At 44.0% G+C, this 26256-nt stretch overlaps 1 protein-coding gene across 7 annotated transcripts in view; it reads left to right on the top strand.

The window, feature by feature from the left end:
- Positions 1-26256, top strand: part of LOC106580640 (protein furry homolog) — a 282430-nt gene that overhangs the window by 164606 nt on the left and 91568 nt on the right. For all 7 annotated transcript variants that reach the window (XM_082966434.1, XM_082966435.1, XM_082966433.1 and 4 more), the window contains exons 34-46: positions 907-1053; positions 1302-1470; positions 1790-1880; positions 2517-2599; positions 6240-6390; positions 6803-6906; positions 10437-10625; positions 17540-17741; positions 18395-18516; positions 18768-18955; positions 19166-19260; positions 20096-20332; positions 20541-20899. In XM_082966434.1, coding sequence (XP_082822560.1) covers positions 907-1053; positions 1302-1470; positions 1790-1880; positions 2517-2599; positions 6240-6390; positions 6803-6906; positions 10437-10625; positions 17540-17741; positions 18395-18516; positions 18768-18955; positions 19166-19260; positions 20096-20332; positions 20541-20899 — 2137 coding nt within the window. The remainder of the gene's footprint in view (positions 1-906; positions 1054-1301; positions 1471-1789; positions 1881-2516; positions 2600-6239; positions 6391-6802; positions 6907-10436; positions 10626-17539; positions 17742-18394; positions 18517-18767; positions 18956-19165; positions 19261-20095; positions 20333-20540; positions 20900-26256) is intronic.

The raw sequence follows: 26256 nt of genomic DNA, 5'->3' as shown, positions 1-26256 counted from the left end.
TTGTTTTTCATGGTCTGAGAGTCCTTTAGGTGCCTTTTGACAAACTCCAAGCGGGCTGTCATGTGCCTGAGGCGTGGCTTACGTCTGGCTTCTCTACCATAAAGGCCTGATTGTTGGAGTGCTGCAGAGATGGTTGTCCTTCTGGAAGGTTCTCCCATCTCCACAGAGGAACTCTGGAGCTCTGTCACAGTGACCATCGGGTTCTTGGGAACCTCCCTGACGAAGGCCCTTTTCACCCGATTGCTCAATTGGCCGGGCGGCCAGCTCTAGGAAGAGTCTTGGTGGTTCCAAACTTCATCCATTTAAGAATGGAGGCCACTGTGTTCTTGGGGACCTTCAATGCTGCAGAAATGTTTTGGTACACTTCCCCAGATCTGTGCCTCAATACAATCCTGTCTCGGAGCTCTATGGACAAATCGACCTCATGGCTTGGTTTTTGCTTTGACAAGCACTGTCAACTGTGGGACCTTATACAGACTGGTGTGTGCCTTTCCAAATCATGTCCAATCAATTAAATTTACCACAGTTTGACTCCAATCAAGTTGTGGAAACATCTCAAGGATGATCAATGGAAACAGGATGCATCTGAGCTCAATTTTGAGTCTCATAGCAAAAGGTCTGAATGCTTATGTAAATAAGTTATTTCTGTTTTTAATTTTTCATAAATTTGCAAAAATGTAGAAAAACCTGTTTTCACTTCGTCATTATGGGGTACTGTGTGTAGATTGATGAGGGATAAAAAAAAATATATATATTTATTGATAAGGCTGTAACGTAACAGAATGTGGAAAAAGTCAAGGGGTCTGAATACTTTCCGAATGCACTGTAAATATATGTTTTGTTCAATGAAGGTGTCATTCTATTGTTAATGTTACTTATCGCTGATACTCTGCCCTGTCATGTCAGTACGGTGATGACGTTCCAGGACCAGAGATGGAGAATGTCTGGAACGCTCTGGCCAGTAACGACAGGTGGTCCAACAATCTGAGGACTACCCTGCAGTTCCTCATCAGTCTGTGTGGAGTGAGCAGCGACACTCCTCTGCTGCCTTATGTGAGTGCTGCCTTAGAACCCCTTTCATTTCATTACTGTCTGAATAAAGTGTATTTAAAACCATCAAATATATATGAAAAGATAATTAAGCTCAACCATGCAGCCTTAGAACAATACAGAGAAAACTAACTTTGATACCTTAGAACCATACAGAAAACGAATCCTATCTCAAATCCTAACCCTTTGTTTGTGTCTGTGCGTGCTTGTGTGCATGCATGTGTGTGTTCCTACTTCCGTGTGTGTTCCAGATCAAGAAGGTAGTGATCTACCTGTGTCGTAACAACACCATTCAGACCATGGAGGAGCTGTTGTTTGAGCTGCAGCAGACAGACCCGGTCAACCCTGTGGTACAGCACTGTGACAACCCACCTTTCTACTGCTTCGCTGCCACCAGCAAGACCTCCACCGCCGCCTCAGGTATAGGTACAGACACGCACACAGACAAACGTACGAACACACAAACAGGAATGAAAACAAACACAAACACAGATAAACACACTAACAAACACACGCATACACACAAAGGAATACGCACAAACATGAACATGAACGAACACACTAACACAGTCAGTCAGACTGGACATATAGACCTCCACTGGCGCCTCTGGCAGTAACATTATGTTACACAAAGGAAAGTTACCACATCAGATTTTTATCATACGTTTTACATTTCCCAAAACGTTCACAATATGTATGTTTGAATGAATTGTATCTATAAACCTTATACTTTTTTTAGGTACAACATCCAGTAGCAACACTGTAGTTGCTGGCCAAGAGAGTTTCCCTGACACAGATGATATTAAAGCAGCCAAAGAGAACGGAGAGAGGTATAGTAGCACAGTATAGTACCTGGAATGGGGCTGGTCTCAAATTTCTTTATGCTGTTTTGCCAAGACCGTTTGGTATGCCAACAACCATGGAAGTTGACAAAACAGCACAAAGAGATCTGGGACCTGACTAGGTGAAATATAACTTGGTCCTGTTTGTGCTATCATGTCAACTCCTTCATTGTCACATCTGGGACCAGGTTAGATGAAATGTGATGTAATATAAGATCAGCAGTAGCAGAGAAGAAGAGGCGAAGCGAAAGGGTTTACATGAAAATAAGACCACGAGGTGAGGAATGTTTATATGGAGGTACAATGAAAGAGTGTCGAATTTGGTCAACAAAAAAGGTAATTGATAACTTGCTACATTTGATCAAATATACATTTCCTTATGGTTAGGATTACATTTCAGCAACTTTGAAAAAAAATACTTTATATCGGAGTTCTGCCTGTTCACTTGCGTATCTGCCCTCTCATTGACTAGAATGGTCCAACCTCATCTCGTCACCCTCGCCTGCCTTCCATCTTTGTGGACATGTATTTCCATTGTTAGAGCTGTCACTCGACTATCTTGTCAATATAATAGATTGTCTGTTGCAGTAACCATGGTGACAACCTCTGACCTTTGTGATCCAGGTTGAGTAACATCATGAGGCACCACAACTGCCTGGAATCCCGATACAGCAACAGTTCTGGAGGCTCCTACGAGGAGGAGAAGAGTGAGTAGAGATTATACATGCCCCCAACCGATTGTGTTTTTTTGTTTGTTTATCTGCATTGTTTGTAACTTATTTTTTGACTCATTTTGTACATAATGTTGCCGCTACCGTCTCTTATGACCGAAAATAACTTCTAGACATCAGGACTGCGATTACTCACCACGGACTAGCAGAATCCTTTTTCTTCTTTCACGAGCCCAAGGATATATGGCTCCCTCCGGAACTGGCCCCGACCCCAGTGATCTGCATGAAGAGGAGGCGGAGAAAGATAGGCCGGAGAGCAGGCTGCCTTCTGAGAATTCGGAGGCGATTGAATAAACCCCCACTTCCCACAATTCTGATAGCAAACATACAATCTTTGGACAATAAAATCGATGAGTTACGGGGAAGATTAAACTACCAATGGGACATTAAAAACTAACATCTTTTGCTTCACGGAGTCGTGGCTGAACGATGACAATATCATCATACAGCTGGCTGGTTATACAATGTACCGGCAGGATAGAACAGCAGCGTCTGGTAAGACAAGGGGCAGCGGACTATGTATTTTTGTAAATAACAGCTGGTGCACTATATCTAAAGAAGTCTCAAGCTATTGCTCGCCTGAGGTTGAGTATATCATGATAAGCTGTAGACCACACTACCTACCGAGAGAGTTCTCATCTGTATTCTTCGTAGCCGTTTACATACCAGCTCAGTCAGAGGTTGGCACTAAGATAGCAATGAATGAGCTGTATTCCGCCATAAGCAATCAAGAAAACGCTCACCCACAGGCGGCGCTCCTAGTAGCCGGGGACTTTAATGCAGGGAAACTTAAATCAGTTTTACCAAATTTCTATCAGCATGTTAAATGTGCAGCCAGAGGGAAAATAACTCTGGACCACCTATACTCTACACACAGAGACGCATAAGGCTCTCCCTCGCTCTCTATTTGGCAAATCTGACCATAATTCCATCCTCCTGGTTCCTGCTTACAAGCAAAAATGAAAGCAGGAAGCACCAGTGACTAGATCAATATAAAAGTGGTCAGATGAAGCAGATGCTAAGCTACAAGACTGTTTTGCTAGCACAGACTGGAATATGTTTCGGGATTCCTCTAATGGCATTGAGGAGTACACCATATCTGTCATTGGCTTCATCAATAAGTGCATCAATGAAGTCGTCCCCACAGTGACCGTATGTACATACCCCAACCAGAAGCCATGGATTACAGGCAGCATCTGCACTGAGCTAAAGGCTAGAACTTCCGCTTTCAAGGAGCAGGACTCTAACCCGGAAACGTATAATAAATCCTACTATGCCCTCAGACGAACCATCAAACAGGCAAAGCGTCAATACAGGACTAAGATAGAGTCATACTACACCGGGTCTGACGCTCGTCGGGTGTGGCAGGGCTTGCAAACCATTACAGACTACAAAGGGAAGCACAGCCGAGAGCTGCCCAGTGACACGAGCCTACCAGACGAGCTAAACTACTTCTATGCTCGCTTCGAGGCAAATAACACTGAAACATGCAGGAGAGCACCAGCTGGGGGGGTGGCCCGTCACCAGCTGTACCGGAAGACTGTGTGATCACGCTCGCCGTAGCCGATGTGGGTAAGACCTTTAGACAGGTCAACATTCACACGGCCGAAGGGCCAGATGGATTACCAGGACGTGTACTGCGAGCATGCGCTGCCCAACTAGCAAGTGTCTTCACTGACATTTTCAACCTCTCCCTGTCCGAGTCTGTAATACCAACATGTTTTAAGCAGACCACCATAGTGCCTGTGCCCAAGAGCACTTAAGGTAACCTGCCTCAATGACTACCGACCCGTAGCACTCAAGTCCTACCGACCCGTAGCACTCAGGGCCACCCCCAGCTGGTAAGGGTAGGTAACAACACATCCGCCACACTGATCCTCAACACAGGGGCCCCTCAGGGGTGCATGTTCAGTCCCCTCCTGTACTCCCTGTTCACTCATGACTGCACGACTCCAACACCATCTTTAAATTTGCCGATGACATGAGTGGTAGGCCTGATCACCGACAACAACGAGACAGCCTATAAGGAGGAGGTCAGAGACCTGGCCGTGTGGTGCCAGGACAACAACCTCTCCCTCAACGTGACCATCGAGAGCATCCTGATGGGTTGCATCACTGCCTGGTATGACAACTGCTTGGCCTCCGAGGGTAGTGTGTACGGCCCAGTACATCACCGGGGCCAAGTTTCCTGCCATCCAGGACCTTTATACCAGGCGGTGTCAGAGGAAGGCCCTAAAAAATGTCAAATACTCCAGCCACCCTAGTCATAACCTGCTCCACTACAGCCCGGCGATGAGAATGGGGGTGTGCTCGGGCTTCCTTTTCCTGTAGTCCACAATCATCTCCTTTGTCTTGATCATGTTGAGGGAGAGGTTGTTGTGCTTGCACCACACGGTCAGGTCTCTGACCTCCTCCCTATAGGCTGTCTCATCGTTGTCGGTAATCAGGCCCACTGTTGTGTCATGCCTGGCCGTGGAGTCGTGCCTGGCCATGCAGTCATGAGTGAACAGGGAGTACAGGAGGGGACTGAGCATGCACCCCTGAGGGGCCCCTGTGTTGAGGATCAGCGTGGGGATGTGTTCTTACCTACCCTTACCACCTGGCGGCCCGTCAGGAAGTCCAGGCTCAGAATATACTACTGTGTCCCTGGCAACCAGGGCTATCGTTCAATGCAAACCATTTCGGGCCACAGTGTCCATAGAGCGATTTATAAGCAAAAATGTCAGTCGGACCCAGTACCAAAACCATGCAGGTACTCTAAACAGGGGACTTTACATGGCCGTCTAAGTTAGTGCCATTGATAATGCATGATAGGCCAGGCGCTCCTAGGAGATCCTTTGTAAGAACTGGCAGTGAAACACACAAGCAGCTCTGTGACAGGGCCTCTCAGATGCTACCAGGAAACAGCCGGTTAACCCAAAACTCCTTTGTTCTACTCATTGGTTCTACTCTCTGGAGCAGAGGTAGCCTGGGTCATTTTCACTAGGCACAAAACAGAATAAAACTGAGTGAAACAAGAAGGTCCAATAAGAAATGCTTGTTTTCGTTTTCCGTTGCAAAACATCTTGCTACGTTGTGCCCTAATGAACACGACCCAGGTCAGAGACAACTCCTCGAACTGAAAATAATTGCATGACGATAGTTAGAGGAGTTGGCTAAAGCACAAACAGATAAGACCATGCTAGAGCTGAGACAGTCCTGCTCGGCTCGCCGAACTCAATGACCTTTCCAAAGAAGAACTTTAAAGAACACTGATCCTCTGCACTATAGCCCTCCTCAATGACTTAACATGCCTGCCATCAACAGACACAGTTATTGCTTTGAAAGGCAGCTGAATGGTGGGTGCATGTATTCACAGGAATGCTCATAACATTTTCTTTAGGGAGAGATGGGGTCTGAGTGCTAAATGCAAACAGGGTTGCATTCAGTAGGCACGAAAGGGGATGAAACATTTTGAAACGAAGGGAAACAGGGAGGTACCAGCTACCAGAAAGTGTCCAATAAGAAACACTGGTTTTGCCCTAGTGTGCCACACTGAACATGACCCTGGAGAGGGTGTGGCCTGGCGAGTCTTGTCCTTCTTTGTCATGAGTGTAACGTTCTGTGTGATCCCTAGGTGAACCCCTTCCGCCGTACACTGGTTGGCTGATGAGCGTTGTGGAGACCAATCAGCCACTCCCTTTGCCTATGCCTGTCAACGGAGGCTGCTGGGCTCCCCTTGTGGACTACCTCCCTGAAACCATCACTCCTAAGGGACCTCTACACAGGTACACACAAACACACACACACAGGCACGCACACAAGAGTGTGCAAAGCTGTCATCAAGTCAAAGGGTGTCTACTTTGAAGAATCTCAAATATGAAATATATTTTGGTTTGTTTAACCCTTTTTTGGTCACTACATGGTTTCAATTTTTTTTTACTTTTATTTAACTAGGCAAGTCAGTTAAGAACAAATTCTTATTTTCAATGACAGCCTAGGAACAGTGGGTTAACTGCCTTGTTCAGGGGCAGAACGACAGATCTTCACCTTGTCAGTTTACCTACTACATGATTCCATATGTGTTATTTCTATAGTTAAATGTCTTCACTATTATTCTACAATGTAGAAAACCCCCGGAATGAGTAGGTGTGTCCAAACTTTTGACTGGTGCTGTATATTATTGATATGTGTCTGTAGGTTTAACATCGCAGTGATCTTCATGACTGAGATGGTGGTTGACCACAGTGTGAGAGAAGACTGGGCCCTGCACCTGCCACTGCTGCTCCACGCCCTCTTTCTGGGTATGACAAGCACATACATTTCAATGAGGAATTACTCAATGAACTGATTCTGAACATGCTCCAACTTGGACACGCTAGATGGTAGCTGGCAATTGCTGCCAATAGTTTTGCCCCTTTTTACAGATGGAGACAATAGAGTAAGGGAGCAATAATATGAATCCCAACCCTGTGTAGTATCACCATGTTATTCCACTGCTAAAGACACCGTATGTAAGGTTTTACAGTGGGGTCAGAAATTATTGACACCCTTGATAAAGATGAGCAATAATGACTGTATAAAATAAATAATTAAATACTGCGCTATATTGTATGCTCCCAAAATTTGGAAATTATATTATTTTATATTAATACCATGGCTCAAAGAAAGAGATAGGGGTCAAATGTATTAACACCCCTAAGGATTGTTATAAGTAAAGTAGTCAAAAGTTCAGTATTTGGTCCCATATTCCTAGCACGCAATGACTACATCAAGCTTGTGACTCTACAAACTTGTAGGATGCATTTGCAGTTCATTTTGGTTGATTTTCAGATTATTTCGTAATTATTCACGATTCATTCAAGTAGCATCCACATTAATGTAGAAGTGTTTAGAAAATAGTATTGTTATGTATAATACAAGGTACTCTAAAATGACACAATACATTATTTACCATTAATTTCTATTGGGGCCAAAATAAAAACTAAAACTAGGGATGCGCCGATATGACATTTTTGGCCGATACCGATAACTGATATAAAAAAATGTTGTGGCCTTTTAAGCATTCTAGTACAGTTAAATAGTTGAAACACACACACACACACTGACCAAAAAGTTATTTTGTTGGCATTTACGTATATCCCCATTGCCAGTAAAACATAATCAAAACGTATTTCTTTCACTTACTTGCTGTGCTGTTTCGTTGTTAATTTGTTCAGCCTCAACCAGGATTTCATCATACATGTCAAGCAGTGAAGTTTCTGCTCTGTCTGTCCATGGCCTCTCTTCCTCGGTACGCACTGTCACTGTGTCCGTTTCCAAGTTGTCCAGCTGTGTCTGTAACATTTCACGTAAACCCTGTTTCTTGTCTGCATCGAAGTAGCGGTCCTTGTACCTAGCATCGAGCATGGAGCCGACACGGTAAAGAGGCTCAGAGAGAATGCCACCGAATCGCTTGTTCACAGCCTCTTGTAGAGTACTTTTGCAAGTTTTAACCCCACAGCCTGTGTCGGCAGTTTTGTTGAGCAGGCGTTTCAATGCCTTGACAGAGGGTATCACATCTGCTGCAGATGCAGTTGATGAGCTTATTTCTCGAGCCAGTTGTTCGAATGGAGCTAGGAGTGTGTTCATGTTTCCAAGTTTCAAACATGTTCTCAAATGCCATTGAAATGGCAGCATCGGTATGAGAACCAGCACATTCTTGAGCATGCAATACGGCTTTCCTCAGTACGAAATCCTCGTCGACCCACAGTGCTGTCAGACACAGCATGCTCATGGGGCTGACGTCTCTGGTCCAAATGGTAGTCGTGAAGCTAATAGCAGTGACGCCCACAGCAAGTAGCTCATAGGTGTGCTTTTAAACAATACTATGTCATCTACCTACGTTATATAGGTATGCACGTCAGCGTTGACATCGGTTTTGCACATCGCCGTTAAACTAGACATCGGACCAATGCTGATGTTGGCATTTTTAGCTAATATCGTCCGATTCCGATATGCTTACCGATATATTGTGCATCCCTAACTAAAACTAAAACAAACTGCAAATGCATCCAATGAGTTTGTAGAGTCACAAGCTTGATGTAGTCATTGCATGTTTCGTGTCTTTGGGCATCATTAACTTGAAGACATGTTTATCAAATAACTCTCTGTAATTATTATTACGTGATTAACTGATTAATCGTGTAACTGTAATTAACTAGGAGGTTGGGGCACCAAGGAAAATATTCAGATTACACAGTTATAATTTTCCTAATATAACTGTCAGATGTTATAACATTATATATTATATTATAAGATCTGATCTATTATCTCCTTGTTTTAATGATGTGTTATTACCTCGCGTCCAGTCTCATTCCAAACGTCGTAAATTGTTGTTATCTGCACGAACCCAGTCTTCACTAAGTCATCCATACATCAATTGTCTTAAAATCATTTATTTACTAAACTAAGTAATTCACAGAAAGCATACAAAACAGTAGGTATAGTTATAAAGCAATGATAAAGGAAGGTGCCCTAGTGGGCTAAACCGGCATGGCGGCTTGTTAAACAAAGGGTGATAAGGGTCAGCTGAGACGGCACAACAGAGTTGATAAATATTAACAATTGATATGCTTATCCTTTGCACATGAACGCTCACTCATTCGGAAACAATTGCAATCAATATATATATTTATGCTCAGTGTGTCGTCGTGATCTTTGTTGGTGAGTTTCGTCCTCTCTCTCTCTCTCTCTCTCTCTTGGTTAGAATGGATCTTTCAAAGCAACATTCATTAATGTCGTTATAGAATGGATGTTTCGTCGGTCTTCGCATTCAATGATACCGAATTTCTAGCTGCAGACTAATAATTAATATCAAAGACTTGTTATTATTCTGTCGGTATCGATAGTCTAAAAGTTCAGTAGAGGAATGCATGGTCAAACCTATTGGCCAACTTGTAATGGAGTGGAGGCCTGGTCTGAAGAAAGAAATTCTGGGTGGGGCTTATATACTGAACGTAGAAAAGGCTGTCACATGACGCCTTGTGCTGTCTGTGTCCCTGGGGGCATGCCGATGACTTAGTTAAGCTTTGAACAGACATACAATTCTCTCCCATTAACATAAGTACATAGCATCTCAACATATTCCAAATAGCTTTATCCTTATTCATAAATCTTATACAACCATTAGATGTAAGTCTCATCGCTGAGGCTAGTATATAAACCTTAGTATGGTAATATGGTCATATTGTCTCTAATGAGTTTAACAAAATTGTACCAAATGGACCAGTTCGTAGCTGGATTCTTCACCGATCTTTTATACCTTCTCCAGAACCTAAATGTCGTTTGGTTCTCCAATCCTGTGAGGTGGAAGAATCCTTTGTTCTCTATACGAAACCCACTCTGTCTCAAAACTGTGGCCTGTGAGGCAGGACATTCCCTTTGGAATTTACGACCGCCTTCACACAGCCTTGTGTCAGAAGTATAGAGGTCGGGGGATGGTGCATAGAAAACCCAGAGGGCAACGTCATGACACATGCTACTGTAGGAATGTAGGACCAAGTACTCAACTTTTCACTACTATATTTATAAGAGGCTTTAGGGGTTTCAATAATTATGACCCCTACCTTGTTGAGAGAAAAAAAGTATTACTTGTTAAACAAAATCCCTTTCTCTGAGCAATTGTATTAGTATGAAATAATTTCCCTATTTCTTTGAGCATACAATACAGCTCAGTATTTGAGTTATTTATTTTATACAGTAATTATTGCTGATCTTTATCAAGGGTGTCAAACATTTTGGACCCCACTGTATCTGCTGTCACTGTATTATGATGTATTTTTTTCACCACCAGGCATGGATCACTACCGTCCCGAGGTGTTTGAGCACAGCAAGCGTCTCCTCCTGCACCTACTCATCACGCTGTCCTGCAACCGCAACTTCCAGAATATCGCCTCCGTCCTGCTGCAGACACGAGAGGTCAATAGCAGCAAGACCTTGACCAGCAAGTCAAGCTACCAGACTGAATATTTCACTACTACAGGTAGTACACAGTACAGAATAGATTCCTGGGCAGTGTACATTAGGGAATGCAACTGAAAATGTTTTTAAACATGTGTGGTCTAAATCGAAGTTGATGTTTTAAAACTATAACAATTAAAATAACCATCTGCAATACATGTCATTAGTTCTGAGATGGTGGTTTCCAAACAGATTTTTATGCCATGATATGAAGAAAAAAAAATGTTTACATGAAAAATGGAAATGAGCATTTCTTATTGGACAACTTCTAGTAGTCCCTACCTGTTTCATCCCGTTTTGTGCCGAATGAACATGACCCAGTGCATTTGACTGTCAACAGATGCTGTTTACTTTGGAGCTGGGATACACAGTGCTTTTGAGCTCTGCTGTCGAATAGACGCGTTTTTTCCGTATTTTAGTTATTTGGATTGAATCGAGAAGTATTCCTGTTACTCATTCCTTAGGCCATTAAGATAATTTAATACCATTTTGATTGGAGTGCATCAGAAAGGATTCTTGGTAAATGGTGTCACTGCATATCTCATTCAGGAGTTAGTGTCTAACGATGGGACAAGTGTAGCTAAAAGCTGCAAATGCATTTATCTCACTTTAGTAAAAAACTCTCATTTCAATTCAATGTAACTGTATTTATCCCCTCGCATTCTCAAAACATGTATTTGTTCAATGCTGTATATTCTGCCTATTTGTAAAAAAATGTATACATATACTGAACAAAAATATAAATGCAACATGTAAAGTGTTGGTCCCATGTTTCATGAGCTAAAATAAAAGGTTCCAGAAATTTACACACCCACAAAAAGCCCACAAATTTTGAGCACAAATTTGTTTACATCCCTGTTAGTGAGAATTTCTCCTTTGCCAAGATAATCCATCCACCTGACAGGAGTGACATATCAAGAAGATAATTAAACAGCATGATCATTACACAGGTTAAATGTGCAGTTTTGTCACACAAGACAATGCCACAGATGTCTCAAGTTGAGGGAGCGTGCAATTGGCATGTTGACTGCAGGAATGTCTACCAGAGCGGTTGCCAGATAATGACATTTTTATTTATCTACCATAAGCTGCCTCAAACGTCATTTTAGAGAATTTGGCAGTATGTCCAACCGGTCTCACAACTGCAGGCCACGTGTAACCACGCCATGCCAGGACCTCCACATCCGGCTTCTTCCCCTGCGGGATCTTCTGAGACCAGTCACTTGGACAGCTGATGAAACTGTAGGTTTGCACAACCAAAGACTTTCTGCACAAACTGTCAGAAACCATCTCAGGGAAGCTCATCTGCATGCTCATCGTCCTCACCAGGGTCTTGACCTGACTGCAGAAGGGCAAATTCCCATCTTCGAAGGTCACTGGCACGCTTGAGAAATGTGCTCTTCACGTGGGAATCCTGGTTTCAACTATACCGGGTAGATGGCAGACAGTGTGTATGGCGTTGTGTGGGTGAGTGGTTTGCTGATGTCAATGTTGTGAACAGAGTGCCCCATGGTGGCGGTGGGGTTATGATGAGGGCAGGCATAAGCTACGGACAACAAACACAATTGCATTTTATCGATGGCAATTTGAATGCACAGAGATAACGTCACACTGATCCTGAGGCCCATTGTCGTGCCATTCATCGGCCGCAAGGATCTATACACAATTCCTGGAAGCTGAAAATATCCCAGTTCTTCCATGGCCTGCATACTCACCAGTTATGTCACCCATTTAGCATGTTTGGGATGCTCTGGATCGACGTGTATGACAGCATGTCCCAGTTCCCACCAATATAGATCAACTGAATGTGAAGGAGATGTATCGCGCTGCATGAGGCAAATGGTGGTCACACCAGATACTGGCTGGTTTTCTGATCCACCACGACATTTTTTGGGGTATCTGTGACCAACAGATATCTGTATATGCAGTCATGTGAAATCCATAGATTAGAGCCTAATGAATTTATTTTTATTTCATGATTTCCTTATATGAACCGTAACTCTGTAAAATGTTGCGTTTATATTTTTGTCTATAAAAAAAAGAAATTGCTCTAAAAAAATAAAGGGATTTTCCATTTTATCAAACTGACCATCTTAGGCAGACAGCCTTGTGGTTCTATGGGGGTCTATGGGAGGGAGCGTAGCACTGGACACATTGCTCTTATCCATGGTTAATCTTAGTACAGGCATCAGCAGGGAATGGCTTGCATTCCTTATCAAATCAAATGTTATTTGTCATATGCGCCGAATACAATAGGTGTAGACTTTACCATGAAATGCTTAGTTACAAGCCATTAACCAACAATGCAGTTCAAGAAATAGAGTTAAGAAAATATTTACTAAATAAGTTAAAAAAAAGAAAATATAGTAAATCAAATAACAATAAAGAGGCTATATACCGGGGGTACCGTTACCGAGTCGATGTGCAGGGGTACTGCTTAGTCGAGGTAATTTGTTCATGTAGGTAGGGGTAAAGTGACTATGCATAGATAATAAACAGCGAGTTGCAGCAGTGTAAAAACAGGGGGGGGTGTCAATGTAAATCGTCCAGGTGGCCATTTGATTAATTGTTCAGCAGTCTTATGGCTTGGGGGTAGAAACTGTTAAGGAGCCTTTTGGTCCTAGATCTGGCGCTCCGGTACCGCTTGCCGTGCGGTAGCAGAGAGAACAGTCTAGGACTTAGGTGACTGGAGTCTTTGACATTTTTTAGGCCTTCCTCTGACACCACCTAGTATATAGGTCCTGGATGGCAGGAAGCTTGGCCCCCTTACGCACTACCTTCTGTAGCGCCTTACGGTCAGATGCCGAGTAGTTGCCATACCAGGCAGTGATGCAACTGGTCAGGATGCTCTCTGGTGCAGCTGTAAAACTTTTTGAGGATCTTTTCCTGAGGGTGAAAAGGTGTTGATGTGCCCTCTTCATGACTGTCTTGGTGTGTTTGGACCATGATAGTTCATTGGTAATGTGGACACCAAGGAACTTGAAACTCGACCCTCTCCTCTACAGCCCCGTCAATGTTAATTGGGGCCTGCTCGGCCCGCCTTTTCCTGTAGTCCACGATCAGCTCCTTTGTCTTGCTCACATTGAAGGAGAGGTTGTTGTCCTGGCACCACAATGCCAGGTCTCTGACCTCCTCCTTATAGGTTGTCTCATCATTGTCTGTGATCAGGCCTATCACTGTTTTGACGTCAGCAAACTTAATGGTGTTGGAGTCGTGATTGGTCACACAGTCATGGGTTCACAGGGTGTACATGAGGGGACTAAGCACGCACCCCTGAGGGGCCCCCGTGTTGAGGATCAGCGTGGCAGATGTGTTGTTGCCGACCCGCACCACCTTGGGGCGGACCGTCAGGAAGTCAAGATCCAGTTGTAGAGGGAGGTGTTTACTCCCAGGGTCCTTAGCTTAGTGATGAGCTTTGTGGGCACTATGGTGTTGAATGCTGAGCTGTAGCCAATGAACAGCATTCTCACATAGGTGTTCCTTTTGTCCAGGTGGGAAAGGGCAGTGTGTAGTACGATTGAGATTGCATCATCTGTGGATATGTTGGGGCAGTATGCGAATGGGAGGGGCTCTGGGGTTTCCGGGATGATGGTGTTGATGTGAGCCTTGACCAGCCTTTCAAAGCACTCCATGGCTACCGACGTGAGTGCTAAGGGGAGGTAATCATTTAGGCAGGTTACCTTTGCTTCCTTGGGCACAGGGACTATTGTGGTCTGCTTGAAACATGTTGGTATTACAGACTTGGTCAGGGAGAGGTTGAAAATGTCAGTGAAGACACTTCCTAGTTGGTCCGCGTATACTTTGAATAGACGTCCTGGTCATCTGTCTGGCCCCGCAGCTTTGTGAATGTTTAAAGGTCTTTCTCACATCCTTGATCACCGTGATCACACAGTCGTCTGGAACAGCTGGTGCTGTCATGTATGCTTCAATATTGCTTGCCTCAACGCGAGCATAAAAGGCATTTAGCTTGTCTGGTAGGCTTGCGTCACTGGGCAGCTCTCGGGTAGGTTTCCCTTTGTAGTCCGTAATAGTTTGCAAGCCCTGCCACATCCGAGGAGCGTCAGAGCCGGTGTAGTATGATTCAATCTTAGTCCTGTATTGATACTTTGCTGGTGGTTCGTCTGAGGGCATAGCGGGATTTCTTATAAGCGTCTGGATTATAGTCCCGCTCCTTGAAAGCGGCAGCTCTAACCTTTAGCTTGGTGCGGATGTTGCCTGTAATCCATGGATTCTGGTTGGGATATGTATGTACAGTCACTGTGGGGATGACATCGTCGTTGCACTTATTGATGAAGCCGGTGAGTGAGGTGGTATACTCCTCAATGCCATTGGATGAATCTCGGAACTTAAATATTCCAGTCTGTGCTAGAAAAACAGTCCTGTAGCGTAGCATCCGCACCATCTGACCACTTCTGTATTGAGTGAGTTATTGGTACTTTGTGCTTTAGTTTTTGCTGGTAAGCAGGAATCAGGAGGATGGAATTATGGTCAGATTTGCCAAATGTAGGGCGTGGGAGAAAGAAACCGTGGTAGTAGCCTGGCCAGCAACAATCCTATGTACTGAAGCAGACATCTAAAATCCTAATTAAAGCATTCCATTACCTTATTCATATCCTCTTGCCCAAAAAGGGGCCATCTACCAAGGCAGGGTTAGGCATGCTGCAAGGAAGGTTCATTCCCCGCTTTAATTTGTTTTGCCATGTCTAGAAAGCTACATATTCAGCCAGTGGCGGTTGGTGCCGTTTAAGATGAGGGAGGATGATATTATTTCTTATTTCTATTACAGCATATTGGATGACAGTCATTCATATTCCATTCACCCAGCTCAATGTAACATCGATAGGTTTAAGCTACTAAATGATACTTCAATTTTCCCTGTACGCATCATGAGTTTGCTACAACCTAGCCTATGAATGAAAGTTTACAACGTAGGTGCACACAGAGAGAATTTTGACTAATCAAGGTGACAGACAGTAACACATTCAATACCACCTTGCACATGCTAGCTGATCTAGGGTGTAATCATTAGTCCAACAGTTGCAAATTAGAGTTTCTATTGGACAAAGTCAGGTATGTTTATCCCCGTTTTGTTCCGTTTGCTTCCATTTAAGAAAATGTTTTCAACAGTGTCGGCGGAATGAATAGTACACCCCTGGTCACACGCAAACAGTTCACTTTCATAGCAGCCACATAAAAACAGCATGATCACTTTGCTCGGTTTATATATAATTCCTTCTCGCAACTATCTACGCACTCTCCTCCTCTCACCTTTTCCCTTAGTTTGTGGACTTCATTGCACAACACATCAGCTGTCTGTGACCAGGCGAAAAAACCTTTCCAAGCAAACCTTCATATCATGACCGTTAACGCAAAACACAGCCTACATTGTTGTCATGTCATAGGCAACTAGAACTACTAGAAGTAACGCATTAGTAAACCTGCTAAAATCATGCAGTACAGTGTACAGTCAGAAAGCAGTTAAGCAGTTACACCGGTGGGCCAAGGTGGCAATAAATTAATAAAACCAAAGCTTACCTTGACTTGAAAGAGTTCCAGTGTTGGATAGCCATAGCCAGCTAGCTAATATAGCATCCCTCTATGTTTGAGCCGGGTGTTTGAGTAAGCTTATTAGCTAGCGGCATAAGAAGATTAGTAGTAACATCGGCGGGCCCCCATGGCAATAAATTGACTTGGTAGAGTTCCAGTACTGGATAGCCATAGCCAGCTAGCTAATATAGTATCCCTATATGTTTGAGCTGGGTGTTTGAGTAAGCTAAACTAGCTAGCTGCATTTGCTAGCTAAGTGAAAGTATAAAAATATACAAACAAATATAGCTATCTTTCTTGCTCTTGCTCTCTCTCTTTCTCTATTTCTCTCTCTGCTCCTTAATTGTGTTCAAAACTGTTCAACTATTGTCTTTCTCTCTCTCTGAGTCAACTACTCACCACATTTTATGCACTGCAGTGCTAGCTAGCTGTAGCTTAAGCTTTCAGTACTAGATTCATTCTCTGATCCATTGATTGGGTGCACAGCATCCCAGTTCATGCTGCAAGAGCTCTGATAGGTTGGAGGACGTCCTCCGGAAGTTGTCATAATTACTGATTAAGTCTATGGAAGGGGATGAGAACCATGAGCCTCCTAGGTTTTGTATTGAAGTCAATGTGCCCAGAGGACAGAATCTAGCTGTCCTCCGGCTATAACGGCTACAACAGAGTGCTGCTGAGACTACTGTAGTACTTCATTGCAAACAGTGTGTTTAAATCAATTATTTGGTGACGGAAATATATTTAGTATAGTTTATCTAAAAAGGATAACTTTGATTCAATATATTTATTTTAATGAAATTCACTGAGGATGGTCCTCCCCCTTCCTCCTCTGAGGAGCCTCCACTGTATTCAACAGAGGACTACTTATCCTCTTGTTAAAAAAAAAATATGGTGATAGCATTATTATTTTATGACATACTTGACTCGATAAAGAAAACTTCACTTGACCTGACTAGGGACCAGCTGGTTTCTTGTATTCACTAGTTGTAATATAGAAAAACAGAGCATAGAGTTCACCTCACACCTTGCTACATTGGATTCACAACAGGAGCAGTCAGGAAGTTATGTGAAACCACAAAAAGTACCCCTGTTAACTGGGTGCTGTTTATTAAACACGGTTTTGAAGTTCACATTGCACCTCCTCTGTTTCAAAGTGTTTCCTCCTGTCTTGTGCCTTCTGAACAGTCCCTATTGTGACTCCTCTCCTTCTTCCTTTCTCTCTTTCCCTCTCTTTCTCCCTTTCCCTCTCCCCTCCCCCTCCTCTCATCCCTCTCCCCTCCCTCTCATCCCTCTCCCCTCCCTCCCCCTCTCCTTCTTTCTCCTTCTCTCTCCCGCTCCCTTCCTCATCTTCTTCCTCTCCTTCCCTCTCCCACGCCCTCTCCCTCCCAGGTGGGATGGACTTCCTGCAAGAGGGCCAGGCATCCCCAGTACCAGACTCTGGCCTCAGCTCCTCGTCCACCTCTTCCAGCCTCAGCCTGGGAGGCAGCACCTCCAACCTGCCCCATATCTCCTCCCAGGAGGCGGAGGAGCTGAAGAGCCCCTCAGAGACGGACGAGAAGACCAACAAGCTGATTGAGTTCCTCACCACCAGGTAGGTGGACCACAGACTGAAGGACGCACAATCCGACGAACAGGCAGGCAGGCAGGCAGAGAGTCGGCCAGACAGACAAACAGGCAGTCGGCCAACCAGTCAGTCTCATAGTATGGACCACTACCAACAGACAGACACTCGCACATGCATGCACAAACACACCGATTTGAGTGGAACACTAGAACTTCATTACCTCTTTATCCTGGCAAGGGCAAACCGAAATATCATTTGCAGGCCTTCATTTTGAAGATTTTTTGTTATCGATACATGGCCATGCAATTTCATGTCAGTTTAATCAACTTGATGTCAGTGTGTGAGAACAGGGAGCCAACTCCTAACATCCCACGCCACATAGTGGTCTAGTGTGGCTAACACAACAACAAACTTGTCATTGTTGTAGTAGCAACACCACCGTAGCTCCACTTTGCTCTGCGGTAAAGTTTCCCCTAGGTAAAGATCTAGGATCAGTTCCCCTCCCATCCTAACCTTAACCATTAGTAAGGACAATTCTAAACTGACCCAAGATCAGCGTCTAGGGGCAACTTCACCCTACACCAACATACTGTAGGTATACTTCTGTTTGAATTATACATTTGTTATCCTCTCTATGATATCATAGTCGTTTGTAAAACACTTATGTTATTGTTTTCCAGGGCCTGTGGCCCCATGTGGTGTCACGAAGCTATCTCACCCAAGAACCAGACCTCAAAAAGCACGGAGCAGCTTGTCAACTTTCTGCGTTACGTGGTGTCGGTGTTCAAAGAGTCCAAATCAGGTAATCCTCCCCAAGAGTCTAGCGCTCTTCTACACCTTACCACACTACATGGTCATGCTGGAACCACTGCACTTTCTTTCACCTATTGCCTTGTAAAAGCTTAGTCTGACTCCTACCAACGGTAGACATCAGTGTGCGTGTGTGTGTCTGTGCGTGCATGTATGTGTATTTGCGAACATGCATGTGTGCGTGCGTGCCTGCGTGCCCATGCTTTGTGCGTGTGTGTCTCATACCTCTCATGTGTGGGCCAGACTTCCACCTGGAGCAGCAGTTGAGTGACATAGCTCTGCAGATGGGTCTGTGTAGCTTGTCACGCCACTACGCCGGGAGGTCCTTCCAGGTGGTTCGGGGGCTGCGGCAGCCATTCTCGGCCCACGCCGTATTCGACCTGCTCTCGCGACTGGTGGAGGTGGTGGGGGAGCACGGGGAGGAAGTACAGGTGTGTGTGGGCGGCTGGAACGGGGGAGTGTGTGTCCAGGGGAGGGGGAGTGTGTGTGTGTGTGTGTGTGTGTGTGTGTGTGTGTGTGTGTGTGTGTGTGTGTGTGTGTGTGTGTGTGTGTGTGTGTGTGTGTGTGTGTGTGGAGAGAGAGAGATGTGGGCTTGGATGGTTGTGCAGATACCCAGTTTTAATGTCCTCCTGCTCTTCTAGGGTTATGTTATGGAAGTGTTGCTCACCTTAGAGTCTGTGGTGGACAACCTGGCTGAATGTCTCAAGAACAATGACCTAATGGCTATCCTGAACAGGTTGGTTTGCAGATCACCTTTGCTGACAGCATGACTTTAAAACAAATGTATTAACAGAGACACTTAGAAATGTAGCTAGATTGGGATACAGAGGGATACATTACATAAATTACATTGCCAACGAACTGCTGCCTCCAGGGGCATGTGGTCTGGGGGCGGAAGCACTACCACTAGATCAGGTAATGGATCTTTATATTAGCCTGGAACCCACACTGTTCTGGCTGTATAAATGGCTGTAATTACTGGCGTTATAAAACGAGAATTAGTCAGCAAATGGATCACCTTCAACCAATCAGAAGGCCAAATCTTTTGATGTTCTCCAAACGCAACATAAGCTAAACCTGCCCATAGTTGCTAAGAGGACACTGATTGGACTAGCTACTTTCAAGCCTGTCCAAGTGCCCCTTTATTGGAGAAAGTTCAGACTGAATCAGTAAAGTGAACCAATAGTGAAACAGAAAGTAGTAGCTGCAGCAACAAATCACATTTTATTGGTCACATACACATGGTTAGCAAATGTTATTGAAAGTGTAGAGAAATGCTTGTGCTTCTAGTTCCGACAGTGCAGCAATATCTAACAATTCCACAACAAATACCTAATGGAATAAGGAATGGAACAGAATAAGAATATATAAATATATAGTAGCTGTAAGTAGTAGCTGCATCAACAGAGTTCACACATCTATTATCACTTACAACCTTACAACCCAGCATCCAAAGATGTTTGTTCAAACAATTTAGAGTTGAGTACGCCAATCCTTTATTAGGTATTTGCATGCCAGGTATTTGCATGCCAGGGTTTCAACTCAACGCTAGTCTCTTATTGGCTCTCCAGGGCATCCTCCCCAGACTTCCTGACCAATGGGAAGCTGGTGTCCAACAGGAAGAGCACGGGGCAGCTGAACCTGTTCCAGCAGGGCCTGGGGACAGTCGAGCGCAGCCGCCACCAGAGGAGCTACTCTGTCCCCAAGAAGTTTGGTGAGGCTGACCGCTCATCCAACCCTCCTCGCAGCGCTACACTGGACCGCATCCAGGCCTGCACCCAGCAGGGAGGGCTGACCAAGAACCGCAGGTAGGGGATAGCAAGTAGCCTAGTAGACTACAGCAGTTTTTATTAATCCTTTCATTTGGCATCTCCCAGTCATTTTGAGGTCATGTTCATTAGGATACACCTTGGCAAAACGTTTAATGAAAAATTGGCAAAGGCTTGGGGGTGCCACAAGGGGCATCTATTGGGATAGAAAGCCTAAAAGAAATAAACACATTGCTCTCCTCCGCAGTCCGTCCTCTTCCAAAGAGCCCCTGAGTGACCCGGCCAACGTCAACCACCCGTCCAACCTGCTGGCCACCATCTTCTGGGTGGCTGTGTCCCTGATGGAGTCAGACTTTGAGTTTGAGTACCAGATGTCCCTGCGGCTGCTCCTCAAGCTGCTGGCCCATGTGGCCCTGGACAAGCAGGAGAACAGGGAGCGGCTGGAGAAGCTGCAGGGCCAGCTGAGGTGGAGCAGCTTCGCCGGACTCCAGCAGCTGCTCCTCAAGGGCTTCACGTCCACTTCCACCACCGACCTCACCCTGCACATCTTCTGCCAGCTCACGCCTGTCTCGCGGGTGCCTGTGGTGGACACCTCACAAGCCATAGGTAGGTTATCTGTAGTCCTGTGTGACTCAATTGGTAAAGCTTGTGCAACCCATATTATAAATGCATGCGCACATGACTGGATGTCTCTTTGGATAACAGCGTCTGCTAATTGGTATATACAGTATATACAGTGGGGTCCGAAATAATTGACACCCTTCATAAAGATAATGACTGTATAAAATAAATAATTATAGTACTGAGCTACAGTTGAAGTCGGAAGTTTACATACACCTTAGCCAAATACATTTAAACTCAGTTTTTCACAATTCCTGACATTTAATCCTAGTAAAAATTCCCTGTCTTAGGTCAGTTAGGATCACCACTTTATTTTAAGAATGTGAAATGTCAGAATAATAGTAGAAAGAATGATTTATTTCAGCTTTTATTTCTTTCATCACATTCACAGTGGGTCAGAAGTTTACATACACTCAAATAGTATTTGGTAGCATTGCCTCAAACAATTTAAACTTGGGTCAAACGTTTCAGGTAGCCTTCCACAAGCTGAAGTTGGCTGAATTTTGGCCCATTCCTCCTGACAGAGCTAGTGTAACTGAGTCAGGTTTGTAGGCCTCCTTGCTGTGACCGACCGGCTCAAATCGGTCTTATGGAGCAAAATTTGAAATTGTGTTGTTTACATTCGATAAAAGTAGAGACTAAGAGCTACAAAATGGTATATCATACACTACAGTTGAGGAACATAGGGAAAGTAATTTTGCTTTTAAAGTTGATGAACTTGTTAACTCACTTTTGAGTGTTTTGGTACTAATGGCGAGCCCTTCTTTGTCTACAGCCATTCAGCATTGTTCACAGTCTCTTAAGCTTTAGCCACACCCATCTCTTTAAGGGTTGATCCGAGCGTTCTGTACAAACAACAGCAGTCAAGCACCCAAGCTAACTTGCTAGCTACAGTACCAGTCAGAAGTTTGGACACACCTACTCATTCTAGGGTTTTTCTTTATTTTTTTGATTTTCTACATTGTAAAAAATAGTAAAGACATCAACACTATGAAATAACACATATGGAATCATGAAGTAACCAAAAAAGTGCATACAATAATATATTTTATGTTTGAGATTCTTCAAAGTAGCCACCCTTTGCCTTGATGACAGCTTTGCACACTCTTGGCATTCTCTCAACCAGCTTCATGAGGTAGTCACCTGGAATGCATGTCAATTAAAAGTTCATTTGTGGAATTTCTTTCCTCCTTATTGCATTTGAGCCAATCAGGTGTGTTGTGACAAGATAGGGGTGGTATACAGAATATAGCCCTATTTGGTAAAAGACCAAGTCCATATTATGGCAAGAACAGCTCAAATAAGCAAAGAGGAATGACAGTCCATCATTACTTTAAGACATGAAGGTCAGTAAATGCGGAAAATGTCAATAACTTTTAACGTTTCTTCAACTGCAGTCACAAAAACCATCAAGTGCTATGATAAAACTGTCTCTCACGAGGACTGCCACAGGAAAGGAAGACTCAGAGTTACCTTTGCTGCAGAGGATAAGTTTATTAGAGTTATCAGCTTCAGAAATTGCATCTCAACATCAACTGTTCAACATCTCAACATCAACTGTTCAGAGGAGACTGCGTCAATCAGGCCTTCGTGGTCGAATTGCTGCAAAGAAACCACTACTATAGGACACCAATAAGAAGAAGAGACTTGCTTGGTCCAAGAAACATCAGCAATGGACATTAGACCGGTGGAAATCTGTTCTTTGGTCTGATGAGTCCAAATTTGAGATTTTTGGTTCCAACCGCCGTGTCTTTGTGAGACGCAGAGTAGGTGAACGGATGATCTCTGCATGTGTGGTTCCCACCGTGTAGCATGGAGGAGGAGTGATGGTGCTTTGCTGCTGACACTCAGTGATTTATTTTGAATTCAAGGCACACTTAACCAGCATGGCTACCATAGCACACACACAAGTGTGACAGCCCCTCCCTGCTCTGTCTACTGGGTTTTGCTGTGTTTACTTCATGCAGGAGATCGGTGGGCAGAGTAGGAGGGGTGGGCGGAGCTGGGAGGGTCGTCAGTGCTAATGGGGCATACCTGTGAAAGCTCAGCTGTTGCATAAAGCCACTGTTTCCCCATTCAGCAAGAGATTCCTCTCTCCATTCATACCTTTGGTTGTTTCGTTGTGGCTTTGGCAGTTGATACCTAATTTGCTGACCTTCATGCCTCATCTGATTATTGTTGTGAGTGTTTATTTATGGAATAAATTCATTTTGTTATTCCTTTACTCAGTGTGTGGTTTCCCATTGTTTGTTACAATCTTGAGCCAGGTTGTAACACAAGTGCTCAGTATATGTGGGAACTCCTTCAAGATTGTTGTAAAAGCATTCCAGGTGAAGCTGCTTGAGAGAATGCCAAGACTGTGCAAAGCTGTCATCAAGGCAAAGGGTGGCTCCTTTGAAGAATCTAAAATGTAAAATATATTTAGATTTGTTTAACCTCTTGGGGCTATGTGGGACGCTAGCGTGCCACCCGTGGTGCACCCTATCAACAGCAGGTGCATTTCAAGAGCGGCAAATTTGAAACCAAATAAATGTCAAAATTCAAATTTTTCAAACATACAACTATCTTACACCCTTTGAAAGATAAACATCTCCTTAATCTAACCACGTTGTCCGATTTCAAAAAGGTTTTACGGCGAAAGCATAAAGTTAGATTATGTTAGGAGAGTACATTGACAAAGACAGGCGTCACCAAAACCATAAAACCAGCTAAAATGATGCACTAACCTTTTACAATCTCCATCAGATGACACTCCTAGGACATTATGTTAGACAATGCATGCATTTTTAGTTCTATCAAGTTCATATTTATATCCAAAAACAGCGTTTTACTATGGCGTTGATGTTCAGGAAATCGTTTCCCTTCAATAACCGGCAGTCAAGTCAGCACCACAAATTAAATAATTAAAATTAGAAAACATTGGTAAAATATTATATTGTCATTTAAAGAATTATAGATTTACATCTCTTGAACGCAATCGACTTGCCAGATTTAAAAATAACCTTACTGGGAAATCACACTTTGCAATAATCTGAGCACTGCGCCCAGAAAAATACGCTTTGCGATACAGACAAACGGCCATGTTGGAGAGATCTAAAATCGAAAATACTATGTAAATAATCCATTACCTTTGATTCTCTTCATCAGATGTCACTTCCAGGAATCCCAGGTCCATAACGAATGTAGTTTTGTTCAAAAAAGCCCATCATTTATGTCCAAAAAGCTCCGTGTTGTTAGCACATGATCTAAGCCTGCCGGACTTCACTTCATGAACGAGGGGAAAAAATATATTTACGTTCGTTCAAACATGTCAAACGTTGTATAGCATAAATCATTAGTGCCTTTTTTAACCAGAACATGAATAATATTCAAGGTGGACGAATGCATTCTCTTTTAAAACGTTTTGGATCGAGGGTACCCAACATGACCTCGCGCGCCAGAGTCTAATCGGCCATCACCGTTCCAAGGCTCTTGTTCGGTCAGATCTCATAGTAGAAGATTCAAAACACTTTGTAAAGGCTGGTGACATCTAGTGGAAGCAATAGGAAGTGCCAAAACATTAATCAGCCCCTGTGTGTTTCAATGGCATTGGCTTAAAGGTAATTCAACACATCAGGTATCCACTTCCTGTCAGAAAATGTCTCAGGGTTTTGCCTGCCAAATGAGTTCTGTTATACTCACAGACACCATTCAAACAGTTTTAGAAACTTTAGGGTGTTTTCTATCCATATATAATAAGTATATGCATATTCTAGTTACTGGGTAGGATTAGTAACCAGATTAAATCGGGTACGTTTTTTTATCCAGCCGTGAAAATACTGCCCCCTAGCCCTAACAGGTTAAGTTCTTCCCGTAGTGGGACTTCTGGAGAACATTGGTCTACGTTTTGATCGTCCTTCAACCCTTTGTTACCCTTGTGCTCTGACACTTTTTGTGGGTTGGGTGCAGGAACGTAGCGAACGGGTCGATTGTAGCGGTAGTCATGTTGCTGGCTACTTACTTTACAGTTATTTCGACCGCGGAGGTTATTGGAATCATGGTTTCGTGGTAGAAACTGTTGTTGTGCGTCATCTCTCGACGCTCCAATACCTGATAATGCACCCTCTAACTGGAGTGAGTGCTCCTGGTTAAACTTCAAAAATGAGTGGGCAGGGCTCTTAGCGTTGTGTACTTTTGATGCCTCAAAAGCTGTGCTTGCAAGCTCTCTGAGTTGTAAGATAGGCAAGCCAACGTGGGCTGCAGGGCCCAAGTAGGTAATGAAGGTGGGATACATGTTCGACAGAAACATTTGTTTGAACGGTAACAGCTCTTCCATTCCTGTTTCTGTGAGTAGGCCAAAGTAAGCTGAACGAAGCCTATGATAGAAAGCTTGTGGGTGTTCGTTCCGAGCTTGTTTGACGGTGTTAGCCAGTGAGCTATCGTGTTTGTGAGTCGCAGAACCACTGAATTCTAATTTCAAAGCTGTGGCAAGTTTAGCATAGTCATTTAGCACGTGTTGCTGTTGTAGACGAATGAACCTCGTCACGTGTCTATTCGACGTTCGCTTCAACAGGTAAACCCTGTCAGAACCCGTAGCATTTGGGTAGCCACCCAACGCGTCCTCTATGTCAGCTAGGAACGTCTCAGTATCGTTTGGCTGACCTGGAACGGGGTCAAAGGTGGGGAAATTCTTGACGAGTTTGTCAAGGTATTCTGCGCCAAGCGGGCGGAGAGGGTTAGCTTCATCCTGTGGAGAAATTGGGGCCGAAAGGCCAAGAGGGGAAGCCAAGCCTTGTTGTTGTTGGCCAAGAGGCGCCATATTACTCAGTGCCGAAGGGCCAAGAGGAGAAGACTGAGGGACACATGAGGGAGGCAAGGTCTGAAACCTATTGTCTTCACTCCTGTGAGTACAGGGCTCCGGTTGCTTGGATGGGAAGTCGCGCTGTAGAGCGTGACCATTCTGGATTTCCTCCAGATGGTACCTAAGGGTGGAATTCTGCTGCATTGCAGAGTCCACTTGAGCGCTTAGAGTACTGGTTTTGGACACGCGAGTGTCACACCTGCTCCTTTCGGTCTCAAACTTATATGTCATGGTTTGCAGATAGAGGTCTTGAGTACGGAGCGAGAGATTCAGTGATGAGATTTCCTCTGCTTGCTTAGAAATCAATATTTCCAACCTCATCACCTGAGTTCTCTCATCATTCATTTGGTCAGCGACTTCAATAAGTTCTGCTGATTTATCATCCAACTTTGTCATTGTGTTCATTAACTGATTGTCTTTGGTTTGCAGCGCTTTGAGGAGCACCGTGTTATTTTGAGTAACATTCAACAAAACAGCATGCATGTTGTCAAGTTGAGCGCTC

This window comes from Salmo salar, chromosome 20, assembly GCF_965601325.2.
Source record: "Salmo salar chromosome 20, fSalSal1, whole genome shotgun sequence".
In the NCBI taxonomy this organism is placed as follows: domain Eukaryota; kingdom Metazoa; phylum Chordata; class Actinopteri; order Salmoniformes; family Salmonidae; genus Salmo; species Salmo salar.
This window is presented reverse-complemented; position numbering and strand designations above follow the sequence as displayed.